Source organism: Somniosus microcephalus, chromosome 30 (genome assembly GCF_052327205.1).
Source record: "Somniosus microcephalus isolate GS21.2 chromosome 30, FLI_Smic_1.0, whole genome shotgun sequence".
Lineage (NCBI taxonomy): Eukaryota > Metazoa > Chordata > Chondrichthyes > Squaliformes > Somniosidae > Somniosus > Somniosus microcephalus.
Genome location: NC_141016.1, coordinates 23,979,902 through 23,991,946, shown reverse-complemented (window position 1 = coordinate 23,991,946; position 12,045 = coordinate 23,979,902). Strand labels below are relative to the sequence as shown.

Sequence of the window (12,045 nt, the reverse complement as noted above, 5' to 3'; positions counted from 1 at the left end):
AGACTTGCTAAAACAGTTACGTGAACCCATGGAAGCCCACACTATTAATACGTTAAATGGGCACGAGCACCCGTTTCTGAAGACCGACTGAGCGACAAATGTGAACTTGCTGAAAGATGACCAGAGGGGCACTTGTTTCTACAAATATCTACTATGAAACATTGTTCATTCTTTAAGAAATAATAATTTCCCCTTAAGCAGTATTCGCAGTTTTCACATCAGGAATAACATTTAAAAGCACGCCTTGACTTCTGCGCTTGTGCGGTTTAAATGTGAACAGCTGCTTGAACTGCCTGAAGTAGCCAGCGTGTTTAATACGATTTAACCGACGCCTACGGCAATGGCAAATGGTTAGCGCAATTTGTCCGATATTGGCGGTCGCGCGGGGTACGTGGAGACGGTGCAAGTGGTGGGGACTGTAACTGGAAAAGAATTCTACATGTGGTATATTTTCTGTAGCCGCTTTTTAACTGAACGAGGAGATGCTATTAAATGCACAAATATCCCCAGAACCTTTAAGTCTCGACCTTCCTTTCCTTGTTAACAGGAGACCTGCTTCCAGACACTTTCAATGTTTCTCTATAACCGGCCAGAGCAGACCAGGGTGCTTGTCTCTGCTATACACTCCCTTCCCGTGCACCTCGCCTCCTAAATAGAGCACATTCGGAGGCTGAAAACTAGCCTGCGGGGAACTGCAATCACAAACCCCCATCTTACCAATCTAGTGCATCGCCTTCCCGCACTCCCTTCTAACATTAAGAATGACGTAAGTGCACAAGTAAGACGAATGCAGCTCCGCAAGAGAGAAAAGGAGCAGAACTCGAGAGTAAAACAAAATCTGTCACAATTTATCTGTGATCCTGTACATTTCTCCAATTCCAAGAGTGCAACTCTGAATTTGTAGAAATCCAAAACATATTTTAAAATGCCACTGAAAAAGCTCAACAGCAAGCCGACTGCATTCTCAGTGATGCTATTATAATAGTCATTTTTGCTGGATTTTAATTGCATGGAGTGGAATTCCTCTGAGGAAAGGTGAACATCAAGCTTTTATCATCAGTTCAGTGTTGCCTTGTGCATGGAGAGAGGCAAGGCCGGTTTGCTTGCTGTGCGGTCAAGACTTCTTAAAAAAAAAAAAAACCACTTCATGTGCTTTCATCAATTTGCTGCAAGATTATCTACTTACTGAAGTCGATGAGGAACCTTCCATATCCCTTCCTCTGGTACTGGGGGAGAATCATGATGCAGGACACATTGTACTTCTGCTGGCAGTGCTTCTCCTGAATATGATGGGAGGAATAGGGAAAAAATAAAATCATCGACAAGGAGAACAAGGATAGAGTTGCACATGGACACACACCAACTCTCCAGGGTTAGCCCCAAGACTTCCAGGTCTGGTGGTCCTTTGTGCAGACGTGCCAAGAAAATCTTGGCTTTCTCCCCCCACCGCTCCATAAATTTCATGACACGGTTTGTGGTCTTTTAAGATTCAATGTCCCTGCCAGGAAAGCTATTTATACAGAAGAGTAATTTATAATCTAGAATTGGTGGCAATTCCCCAGCTCTAGGAATAGTGTCTGACATTATGAAATAATACTGGGCGGCCTGCGGGTGGCGCTGTCCAGGGAGAGTATAAATACTCAGGCACGGGCCCAGCTTGCTCAGGACATTCTTAACAGGAACTAGTGAAGGACACAACTAGACCTCCATGTTGTAAAACAGTTGATTGAAGCTTTGTTTAACGCTTAGACCTAGTAGTTTTCTTACATCAGTGTCCTTTCCGGATTTACATAAATTAGAGATAAATGTTTCCTATTCAAAATGTAACTGCCCGAGTGTAATTTTTAGACTTTGTCCCAGAAGACAATGAAGTGGCCCGGCATGTTCGAGGGCTCATGTGCAATGAGTGGCTGCCTTTGGGGAAGGAAGCACGTTCCAGAAGAGGGGTAAGGGAGACTGGAGATGGGGCAGTAACCGGAGAAAATGGAGGAGCCAAGGGTAGCCTTTTTAACAAGCAGTAGGTGATTAGGGCAGTTCAGAAAAATTCACACTACTCAAGGAAAGGGAGCAACTGATGATTTTGTGTTGCTCTCCTCAGAGTGTTGTGAGGCCAGGGCTGGGGCAAGGAGCGAGCTGGGAGCAGTTGGGATGGGCAGCGGGGCTGTTGGAGGCTGCAACGGTTGAGCAGATAGCCCTAATTTTGGAGACAACTAAGTTTCTTGCAACTGCTGCTAGATGTGAGGACGGTGGTCGCAGGGCAGTGAGCTCAGAAGTCACACGTGAACAAATTAAGCTTGGGCGTAGAGCTTAATATAAGACAAATTCCAGAAAACTACAGAGTTAAAATGCCAAAAGTTACATTGGCAAAGCTCTGGACAGTCTAACCAGAATCTAAAAAATGTGTTTTTAACATTTAGATGAAATGAATGCTACAAATTGTCTGTTGCCTTGAACCTGCCAAACATTAGCTTCTGAAATGAAGAATTGCTGGGACTCACCTTGGAGAAGTAGCCCACGAGATGGCAGCCCTTGCTGTCATTTTGAGTCAATACATAGAAGAGGAAGGGCTCCACGTCATAGTACAACGTCTTGTGGTCGAGAAAGAGCTTGGCCAGTAGACACAGGTTCTGGCAGTATATGGTGCTGATGTTCCCGTCCACCTGTACGGAAAAGACCATTAATCGAACACGGCAGGAAGCTGTTAAAATATTCAACCCCTTACTGGTACAGGTCCGTTGGTCAGGAGGGGCGAAGATAAGCAAAAGTAAAGGAAAGCGTTAAGTCGTCAAAGCAAGGCGCTTTCGGAAATGATCACCACTTAGTGAAGGACTGAGATGGGGAGTCAAGTTAGCAGGAACAAGTATGTAGCATGTGGAGGAGGAGGGACACAGAGACCATGAAAAAAGTGACAGATCGAAAAAGAAATTCCTGAATATTTCCTATGGGGACTGATCTGCTAGGTTTCTGGTTGATTTATAGTGAGAAGAGAATGAGCCAAGAGGAAACACACATTTAATAAAAGAAAGTGCTTCAAAAATGTTCAGCAATCGAGGGAACTAGGTCAAGACTTTCATTTGGCAATGCAATTCAAGCTGACTAAGACACGAGACAGGCTGGTGTCAAGCATCACACAGGATTTCATTTAACTTACAGTTTTAAATGGGAGCTGCATTTATCTGCATGTTACAGGTTGTAAAATACTATATTTGCGTATCTACTGGTTTATTGGCCATTGCTGGGAACCTTGTTTTCTGGTTTAAAGCTGCTGGTCAATATAGATGGTGTGTATGTCTGTGTGTGTGCGTGTCTGTGTGTGTGCGCGTGTCTGTGTGTGCGCGCGTGTCTGTGTGCGCGCGCGTGTCTGTGTGTGCGCCTGTGTATATATCATTATTATTCCTATAATGGCACTGAATGCGGAAACAGTGGGACGCAAGTGATTCTACACAAAAGGACTCAAGTTCCTCACGTCAGTCAGTCACCCTTCAGGTGGGTAGAGCCTGGTTGGGTGGGAATGGATACAGAATGCTTGGCCCGTGAAAAACGGAACAGAGAAGAGGGGAAGAGAAAAGACAGAATGCACAGGTGTACTATGTGATGGACAGTTACAGAGCAGCACTGCTGAAGGGCCAACAGCCCAAAACACACGAGCAAAAACAGTGCTTGGAAAAAGCTCATTTCTGTTGTTAAATTGTGACCTTCTGCATTTAATCGCAATTTCATTGTTTCAGAGCAGATCAATTTCATGGAAGCCAAAAACCCCAAACTTACTTCAAACACAGAGATGTCTTTCCTGTAAATCTCATTCGCAGGTGGGTGAAACCAATTGCATTTTTTCATGTGTTGCTGCAGAATGCTTTTGCTCTTCATGTACTTCAGGCAAAATTCACACAGGTATAACTTAGGCAGCCTGCAAGAGACAGATGCACAGATAAGGGCACAACCAGAGGAACATCAGCTCATCGTGCCACCCTTCCCCCATACGCACGTCAAGCTGCTCGTGTGTGTGTGGCGGTTTTATTGGCACTCTCACAGACAGCCACTCAGACACGCATCTCTTGTCTGCTCACTCAGAGTAACAGGTGTTTGCTTATTCTACACCTGTGAACCACCACCAATCACCGATATTCAAACACTACCCACAGTCAATGGCTGCTTGGGTGAGGCTCTGGGTCGGCTATGCTTAACTGCCGGTGCCCAATGTTGCAGACAACCCGCCGACTACAGTACTCCAGACAGGACAATGGGGTAGTGCAGTCGGAAAGCCTGCCTGCAAAGTCGGGTGCTGGCACAGGTGATCCAGACAGACTGAGATTCTTGTACGGTTTAGAAATCTCTGGCACCCATGAAGCCATACCCCAGCGAAAGTGAACGCCTTCCGAGAGACGGAAAAAAAGACCTGCATCTATATAGCGCCCTACACAGCCTCAGGACGTCCCAAAGCGCTTTACAGCCAATGAAGTACTTTTGGAGTGTAGTCACCGTTGTAATGTAGGAAACGCAGCAGCTAATTTGCGCACAGCAAGCTCCCACAAACAGCAAGATGCTAATGACCAGATGATCTTTTTTTTTTTTGTGATGTTGATTTGAGAGATAAATATTGGCCAGGACACCGGGGAGAACTCCCCTTGCTCTTCTTCGAAATAGTGCCACAGGATCTTATACGCCCACCTGAGAGAGCAGACGGGGCCTCGGTTTAACGTCTCATCCGAAAGACGGCACCTTCGACAGTGCAGCACTCCCTCAGCACTTCACTGGGAGCGTCAGCCTAGAATTTGTGCTCAAGTCCCTGGAGTGAGACTCGAACCCACAATCTTCTGACTCAGAGGTGAGGGTGCTGCCCACTGAGCCATCGGGGATGTTTCCAGGGTGGGAGTTGGGGGGGGGGGGGGGGGGGGCGGTGTCAACAGCCTAAAATTAATTTAATTAAAATGTTTGCTCTGTCAATAATCTGCAAAATCCCCGGCAATATTTTATCCTACACTGCAAATATCACTTTGACCGCAAACTGTGATCGAAGTCTGAGATAACGAGGGGCAAAAAATTCATCCAAAATATGGAAGGATGACTGCAGTTAAAAAAAAAGGATCTTAATAGTGAAGTGGGATTGTAGGAAACAGAAAGGGTCAAAGCACGCCGAGCCCCTCAGGGCTTCCTATGATGCTATGCAGCCTTCATTTGTGCGCTCGACCCCGAGTCAAAGGTTACTGTAACTTGTAAGGTTAGATGGGTTAAATAAACAGGAAAATGTGCACGAAATGCATTCTTAACCCTTGCACCAATTAGCTTACAAAATGCCTCCAGCTACTTTATTGGTCACTAACTTTTCCCTGGTTTCCCTTCAAAGGGAGGTCAATGGAACTGTACAATTGGTTAGTGTTCTGTTTATTCAATCCACTTTCGGGGAAACACTGGTCTTACATCAGGCTAGTTTTAACTAGTTTTATTAAAAATCCAACGTGTAAAAGAGTGCAATCCTAAATCAATGCCTTTCAATATAATGCTTAAAAATGTAGCTTATTCTTCTTTAATTATGAGCTGTTTCACTGCACAAATGTAGCCTCGCATGGAGAGAATAACAGCAACATCTCCTTGATGGGCAAAAAGTAAGACAATCTGGCTGACAAGTTAGCCCAGATGGCTCTTGTATCTGTTACTGTGAGCAGGCTGCCACCCATACCTTGGTGGGTGAAGTGTGTGCGGCACTGGGGCAGAAAAAAGGGCGAAAATAAACCAACTTAAAAAAAATATTTGAGTTGAACAGTAACCAAAGATGCATGTTGAATATTAATTTCAAATTGCTCAATAAATAGGGCAAAACCAAAGAGACGAGCGAACAGATCCGTGCTGGTAGAAACAGGGGTTGACTCCCTTTTGGGACTGTTGATGAATAGGGGGGGGGGGGGGGGGGGGGGGGAGTGGTCATTGTTGTTCATGTGATATTTTGTATTTGTTCCTGGGATGTAGGCGTTGCTGGCAAGGCCAGCATTTATTGCCCATCCCTAATTGCCCTTGACAAGGTAGTGGTGAGCCGCCTTCCTGAACCGCTGCAGTCCGTGTGGTGAAGGTACTCCCACAGTGCTGGTAGGGAGGGAGTTCCAGGATTTTGAACCAGCGACTATGAAGGAACGGTGATATACTTCCAAGTCAGGATGGTGTGTGACTTGGAGAGGAACTTGGAGGTGGTGGTGTTCCCAAGCGCCTGCTGCCCTTGTCCTTCTAGGTGAAAGAGGTCATGGGTTTGGGAGGTGCTGTCGAAGAAGCCTTTGCGAGTTGCTGCAGTACATCTTGTAGAGGGTACACACTGCAGCCACGGTACGCCGGTGGTGGAGGGAGTGAATATTTAAGGTGGTGGATGGGCTGCCAATCAAGCGGACGGCTTTGTCCTGGATGGTGTCAAGCTTCGAGTGTTGTTGGAGCTGCACTCATCCAGGCAAGTGGAGAGTATTCCATCACATTCCTGTCTTGTGCCTTGTTGGTGGTGGAAAGGCTTTGGGGAGTCAGGAAGTGAGACACTTGCTGTAGAATACCCAGCCTCTGACCTGCTCTTGTAGCCACAGTATTTATGTGGCTGGCTCAGTTAAGTTTCTGGTCAATGGTGACCCCCAGGGATGTTGATATTGGGGGATTCGGCGATGGCAATGCTGTTGAATGTCAAGGGGCGGTGGTTAGATGCTCTCTTGTTGGAGATAGTCATTGCCTGGCACTTGTGTGGTGCGAATGTTACTTGAATGTTAATGTGATACCACCAGTTTCCTCAGCAGCTACAGTGGCAACGAAAACTATTTAAAAGTTCACAAAGCAAATTCCACAATTTCACTCCAACTACATGTTCTATGCTGAGCTCATTGCCCACTGTGTCTGAAGTGCCACATAACACAATATACGGGCGTGTGGTCAGGACGTATGTATTTTGCATTATGGAGGGTGGATCAAGACTGTGAATGTTTTAATAGAAGCGCACACAGACATCAGCCACACACACTAAAAGTAAAGCCAGCCAGTCCAATCAAAAGAAAGTGAGTTCATGTTCAGCAAACAAGATTAGCAGACTCTGACACTCTGAAGCCCACTGTAGACAATGCAGAGAACCCCACACTGCAAGGAACTGCTCTGCCTCAGCCTCTACTGGTTTACGTTACCCTGCCTCATGTGGCCTTCCGGGCTCCAGCACTGCTATTGCTGTGTCTCGCCGAACAAGTTCAACTCCCATTTGCACAGCTCGTTAGTTCAGAGCCGTGGCAATCAATTCAGATTCAATACATTTCTGTCTGGCTGTTAATGCAAGGGGACGGGACCCTCTTTCCCAACTGTTGCCACCAGCATAAGCTCAGGGATTGCAACCGTTGTATACCGCAGGTGGTGTCTGGTGCCCGGGAATGGTATCTCAGCGAGGAGCCAATGCCCTAAAGAGGAAATAATGGGGAGGAAATTGGGACAAAAGTTGCACAGCATTAAAGAGAATTGGCCTAAGTGTGATTTTTTTCTCTCTTAGCAAACTGGTACAATTTCATTAAATACACTTAAAGTGGCAACACTTTAAGACGATGATATCAGGGACTGTGCTTGCTATGATTCTATCAGCTGAGAGTATGGCCATTTTTGCATGTTAAAAGCTTGATTTGCTCTAATAAGACTGGGAGCTGCAATTCATTAGTTATACCACTATCTACTAATGGGCACAATCAGTGTTGCAGCATACTTCAATACTGAAAAAGGAGAGCTCAAACTAATTTAACCACTCGGTTGTCTCTCTTTAATTTAATGAGCTCTTTGTACCTTATTTCAACATAAAACGCATTGGAGCTTTGATGATGAGCCTCATTAAAACATATTGCAATGGACAAACAGAAAATGTGTGACGGGGGATTGGCGTATAATGAGCTAAATGTTCAGTGTGCAGAGTAATGAAAACCATCAGTACTGTATATTCAAGTGGTAAGATCATGAATTCCCGACAGTGGGATTTAATTTGGTGCACTGCAATCTAACAGAGTGCGAGTAAATGGGAAGCGGTTCGATCCAACATGATTACATACACAATGTGAGTGATGGGGAAGCGCTTTGGTCCTTTGGAGTGCCATGTTGCCAGGCAAACAATATTTGGAGTCAACCGTATTGTTTGCGAGTTCAGGAGAAATACATAACTTAAGAATGCCTTCAAAATTTGCCCTAACAAATACAAAATCAAGTGGCCTATTTACTTTTGGTTAATCATTGCCCGACATCCACAGCACCATGTTGAAGCGTTGCCAAAGCGAGCTACAGGAAACTCTCGATTTACCGGCACCTAAAATAACCGGAAATCTGTTAACCGGCAAAATTCAGGAGTAGGTTCAGGTAAGTTTTACTTCATATTAGTGGCCGTTCCTGGATCTGTGGCCGTGTAACCGGGGTTCCTGCACCTGTTGCTATGCAACAGGGACGCCTGGATTTGTGGCCGGGGTTCCTGCACCTGTTGCTATGCAACAGGGAAGCCTGGATTTGTTGCTGTGTACAGGGCTCTTGTACCTTTTACTATACCTCTCTGTAATCCGGACTTTTTGATAAACCGGCACCACGCCGGTCTCGTCGGTGCCGGATAAAAAAAGAGAAATCCACAAACGGTTCGGGTTTTTGTTTGCTGTCTATGGAGTGCACATGCTCTCTCTGTAAGGGCATGTCCCACTTAAGTCAAGGTTGGCAGAGCCCTAGGACCCTCAAGCACGCACGGGGACCCGGCAGCAGTTTGAACCAGCTAAAACGGCACAGGGAACCAGCACCGGGAACCATCCTGCTCTTTGTCCAGCCAGGGCCTACCCTGCCTGTGAGGGGCACTGGCTTGTAAGGTTACCCAGAGTTGAGCAAGAAGAATCTCAGCCCTCAGTGATAGGTTTACCCCTTCTGGTTTCATTTGTGAGCCAGGCTGGCTGGTCAAAGGTAAACAGTGCCGTGAAGTACTGCAGTTCGGCTTGGCTCACTGAGTCTGCCACAGAGGGCTGATCTGGTTCCAAGTTTCTATTGCCAGGCAGTGACAGTCATTTCTAATTCACTGTGACTGCAAAGGAGACCCCCCCCCTTCACCTTCCCTCCCTCCCCCTGTAAAGGAACATAGTCAGCCAGCATCAAACTAGCAGCTGGTTGAGAGGAGTTATTGAACAACGCAATGTCCTAAGGGAAGCTCAATCGCTCCTCTATTGTAATACAAGAGAGAGGTTTGTTCTTCTGATTTTAAATGGTCTGCAATACACTGAAAACAAGCACCTCGTAAAAGAAAGTGGAAAAAATATAATTTTCTTAAGGATTCAAAATGGTTTAATGGAGCATTTTGGGTTAACAAGAGTTCTCTCCCGAGGACTACAGTCCAACGGTGTATAACACGGGCTCTTCTAAAGCCAATCAATGTAACACTGCCACGAGATGTTGTTTAGCATGATAGCAAGGGCAGAGTGTGGTTATATTCTGTAGGGTCTCGCACTGGTGGCGATTCCTTACCAATGGTCTTTCGATACTCCTCAGACTGTAAAGTAATGCTGGTAATACGTCGTCGAGTGGTGGCAGTACAAACATCACTCGTACTGCGTTTAAAATCACTCTGGAGCACTGCACATATTGCTACACGCTGAGAGCCATCATTCACCAGGTTCATTATCGATTCAGATTCTCAACCACGTTCTAAATTACCTTTTAATTCTACATTACAACTGCCGAATAATTCCCTCTAACTCTCTCATGAACAAAGTGACTTATCTTGTTCCTCAAACCTGACCTCACAACAACCTCCCCGTGTCTTAATGCAATTTCAGTTCTGGTTTGGACTGTCTTTGTAACATTTTGTGCACATTACAAAGAGCAATAGATGATAAGAGACTGGGTAAAAGCGTTTTAATTTAATTTAGGGTTCAATCTCCCCGATGCTTAGATTGTAAAAGCAGTGCGCAACTGCGGTGTCCCCCCAGCACTGACGTCACGCCCCTGGATGGAATTCACCCAACTCTTCCCTCTCAATTCAGTTTATAGCGAGCAATTTTATTTACTCAATTTCCAAAAACCGAAAGGAAAAAGGAGAAAGTTTGCTCAGACTTGAGATTAAATGCTCAGCCTGTAACATACAGTACCTGGTGTATTCCTGGGGATATGGAGAGGAATACCAGGTCTGGATCTCATATTTTCCAAACTCGATAACGGAAGGTGAGCGGACTTGTGGATCTGGTGGGCCAGTGACTCCAACTTTCTGTTGAAGAAAAAAAATGCATATAATTAATATTAAATCCTTGTAAATCTTGTTTTAATCCCCGAGGTATTCTTTAACAATCAAATCATTTTCTCTAAAGTAACTTCAGTTGTGAGCAATGTTCCTCTAATTTCTGCGCAGGCGCGATTTTTCCATTTATAAGTCGGTGAGCGGTCTGCGTGGGGCCTCTTAACGGGAGCATTGGTTGTGAGGCGACCTGAACATTACTGGTTTTCGAATATACTACACACAAGTATTTTCCATTGAATAATGTCATCATCACTCCACGTTTCAGTCTGCAGATGGAGGTACAGGATTCCAGTGAGTTTGCTATCTTCAATCCACATACTCTCATGCACCTAACTCGTCTAACTGCCCTGTCACTCTTTCTCCCTCCAAAAACAGAGAAGGCATTACCGTTAGTCTCAGTTTCACGAAAGTTCCATCCCAATTCTACACTCACCTGCTACTCTCCTCATTATGAACAGATTTCAACATAAACTTTTGCAATTCCTGCAAATGACACGTTGAGCCTTTACACTTATCTACAATTATTTGGGGCGCATCCCACCAGACCAAACACCCGCCCCCCACCGAGTATGTGACCATCTTGAAAAATTCTTTTCTCCATCTGGTAATGTGCAAGTCAGTGATCAGCCTCAGGCTGCCCTCAGAGTTACACACAGTTCTCCATCTTAGCACTTACCTCAGGGAGAAGTGCACAATGCAGGTCACACTCACACAACTTCTAACAGTGAAGCAGGGAAAGACGTCACCACGCGACCAGCTCAAGAGTGGGAAGGCCTGGGAGCAGGCTGGCCATCTCTTGTCTGTGAATGGTGGTGGATAGCGTGAAGATTGGGAGGATCTAAGGGAAGAGAAAATAAAACAATGTACCAGAAGAGCCTGTTCATGAGCTCCACCAATGGCCCGGTGGGCAAATGCATCGCCATAGTGACCAGCACCTCCTATTTTAAATTCCTGTGCTGTACCGAGCTAGCTCAGCTCAACTGAGGCATTCGTTGGAGCACAACAACTTCCCTTAGCACGCTGGGTTCGGAGGGGTGGAAAAATCAAATCAAAGATACGTCCCACTCCTGATTACTGGCGATAACTCTTGCTCAAATATGCTTGTGTATGGACATCAGACGAGAGCAGGTTTGGGCTTTGGCCACTATGCCCTGCACGACGGAACAGCCTGCTGACATACACTGTCTAGACTTACAGTCAGGCAGGGTATCAGAGGGCACCAGCACCCATGCTCTAATACATGCCACCATCTTCAGAAAGGGAGAAAATTGGCATTAAGAGCCTATTCATCAAGAACATGTCAGCAGCTTTATAGTTACTTGCAGATTTAAACCCTATTCTTCTCGTTGTACAATGTATAAAACATGCACAGAATAATGGAATATGTGGAACCACGGGAGATATATTGTGTATTCAATTAAGGGATTGGTAACTGTTCTACACACACAGGTACTAGAACATTGAGAGCTAAAAGCAACTCATCTCCCTGTGTCCATGGAGTCAGACACATCGTTTTACTACAACACAGAGGTGATGAGGCTGGAGGACTCTATGTATAATTTACCCATGTTTACGTGACAATGTCAAATCAGTTACATAGAAACTGGAGTTTGACTCTTCTGAATCATCGTCTGACTGAGAAAATGTAACTCAATACCAAGCAAATGCAACTCCTTGAATGCAGAGTTATTGGTGCCAACACACCCCTCTTAAAGATATATTAGGGAATGCTTCATTGGAGCATTAACTTAAATTTTTTTTAAGACTTGGAACAGTAAACAGAAAAACAAGAGTTGGCCAAATGG

General features: G+C 45.3%; 1 protein-coding gene across 2 annotated transcripts in view; it reads right to left on the bottom strand.

Moving 5' to 3' along the window:
* The window catches only part of LOC147098018 (histone acetyltransferase KAT6A-like), a 198,421-nt gene that overhangs the window by 27,388 nt on the left and 158,988 nt on the right, over positions 1-12,045 (bottom strand). For both annotated transcript variants that reach the window (XM_085971213.1, XM_085971214.1), the window contains exons 9-12: positions 10,095-10,210; positions 3,769-3,907; positions 2,499-2,660; positions 1,187-1,280 (exon numbers count right to left, since the gene is read on the bottom strand). In XM_085971213.1, coding sequence (XP_085827339.1) covers positions 1,187-1,280; positions 2,499-2,660; positions 3,769-3,907; positions 10,095-10,210 — 511 coding nt within the window. The remainder of the gene's footprint in view (positions 1-1,186; positions 1,281-2,498; positions 2,661-3,768; positions 3,908-10,094; positions 10,211-12,045) is intronic.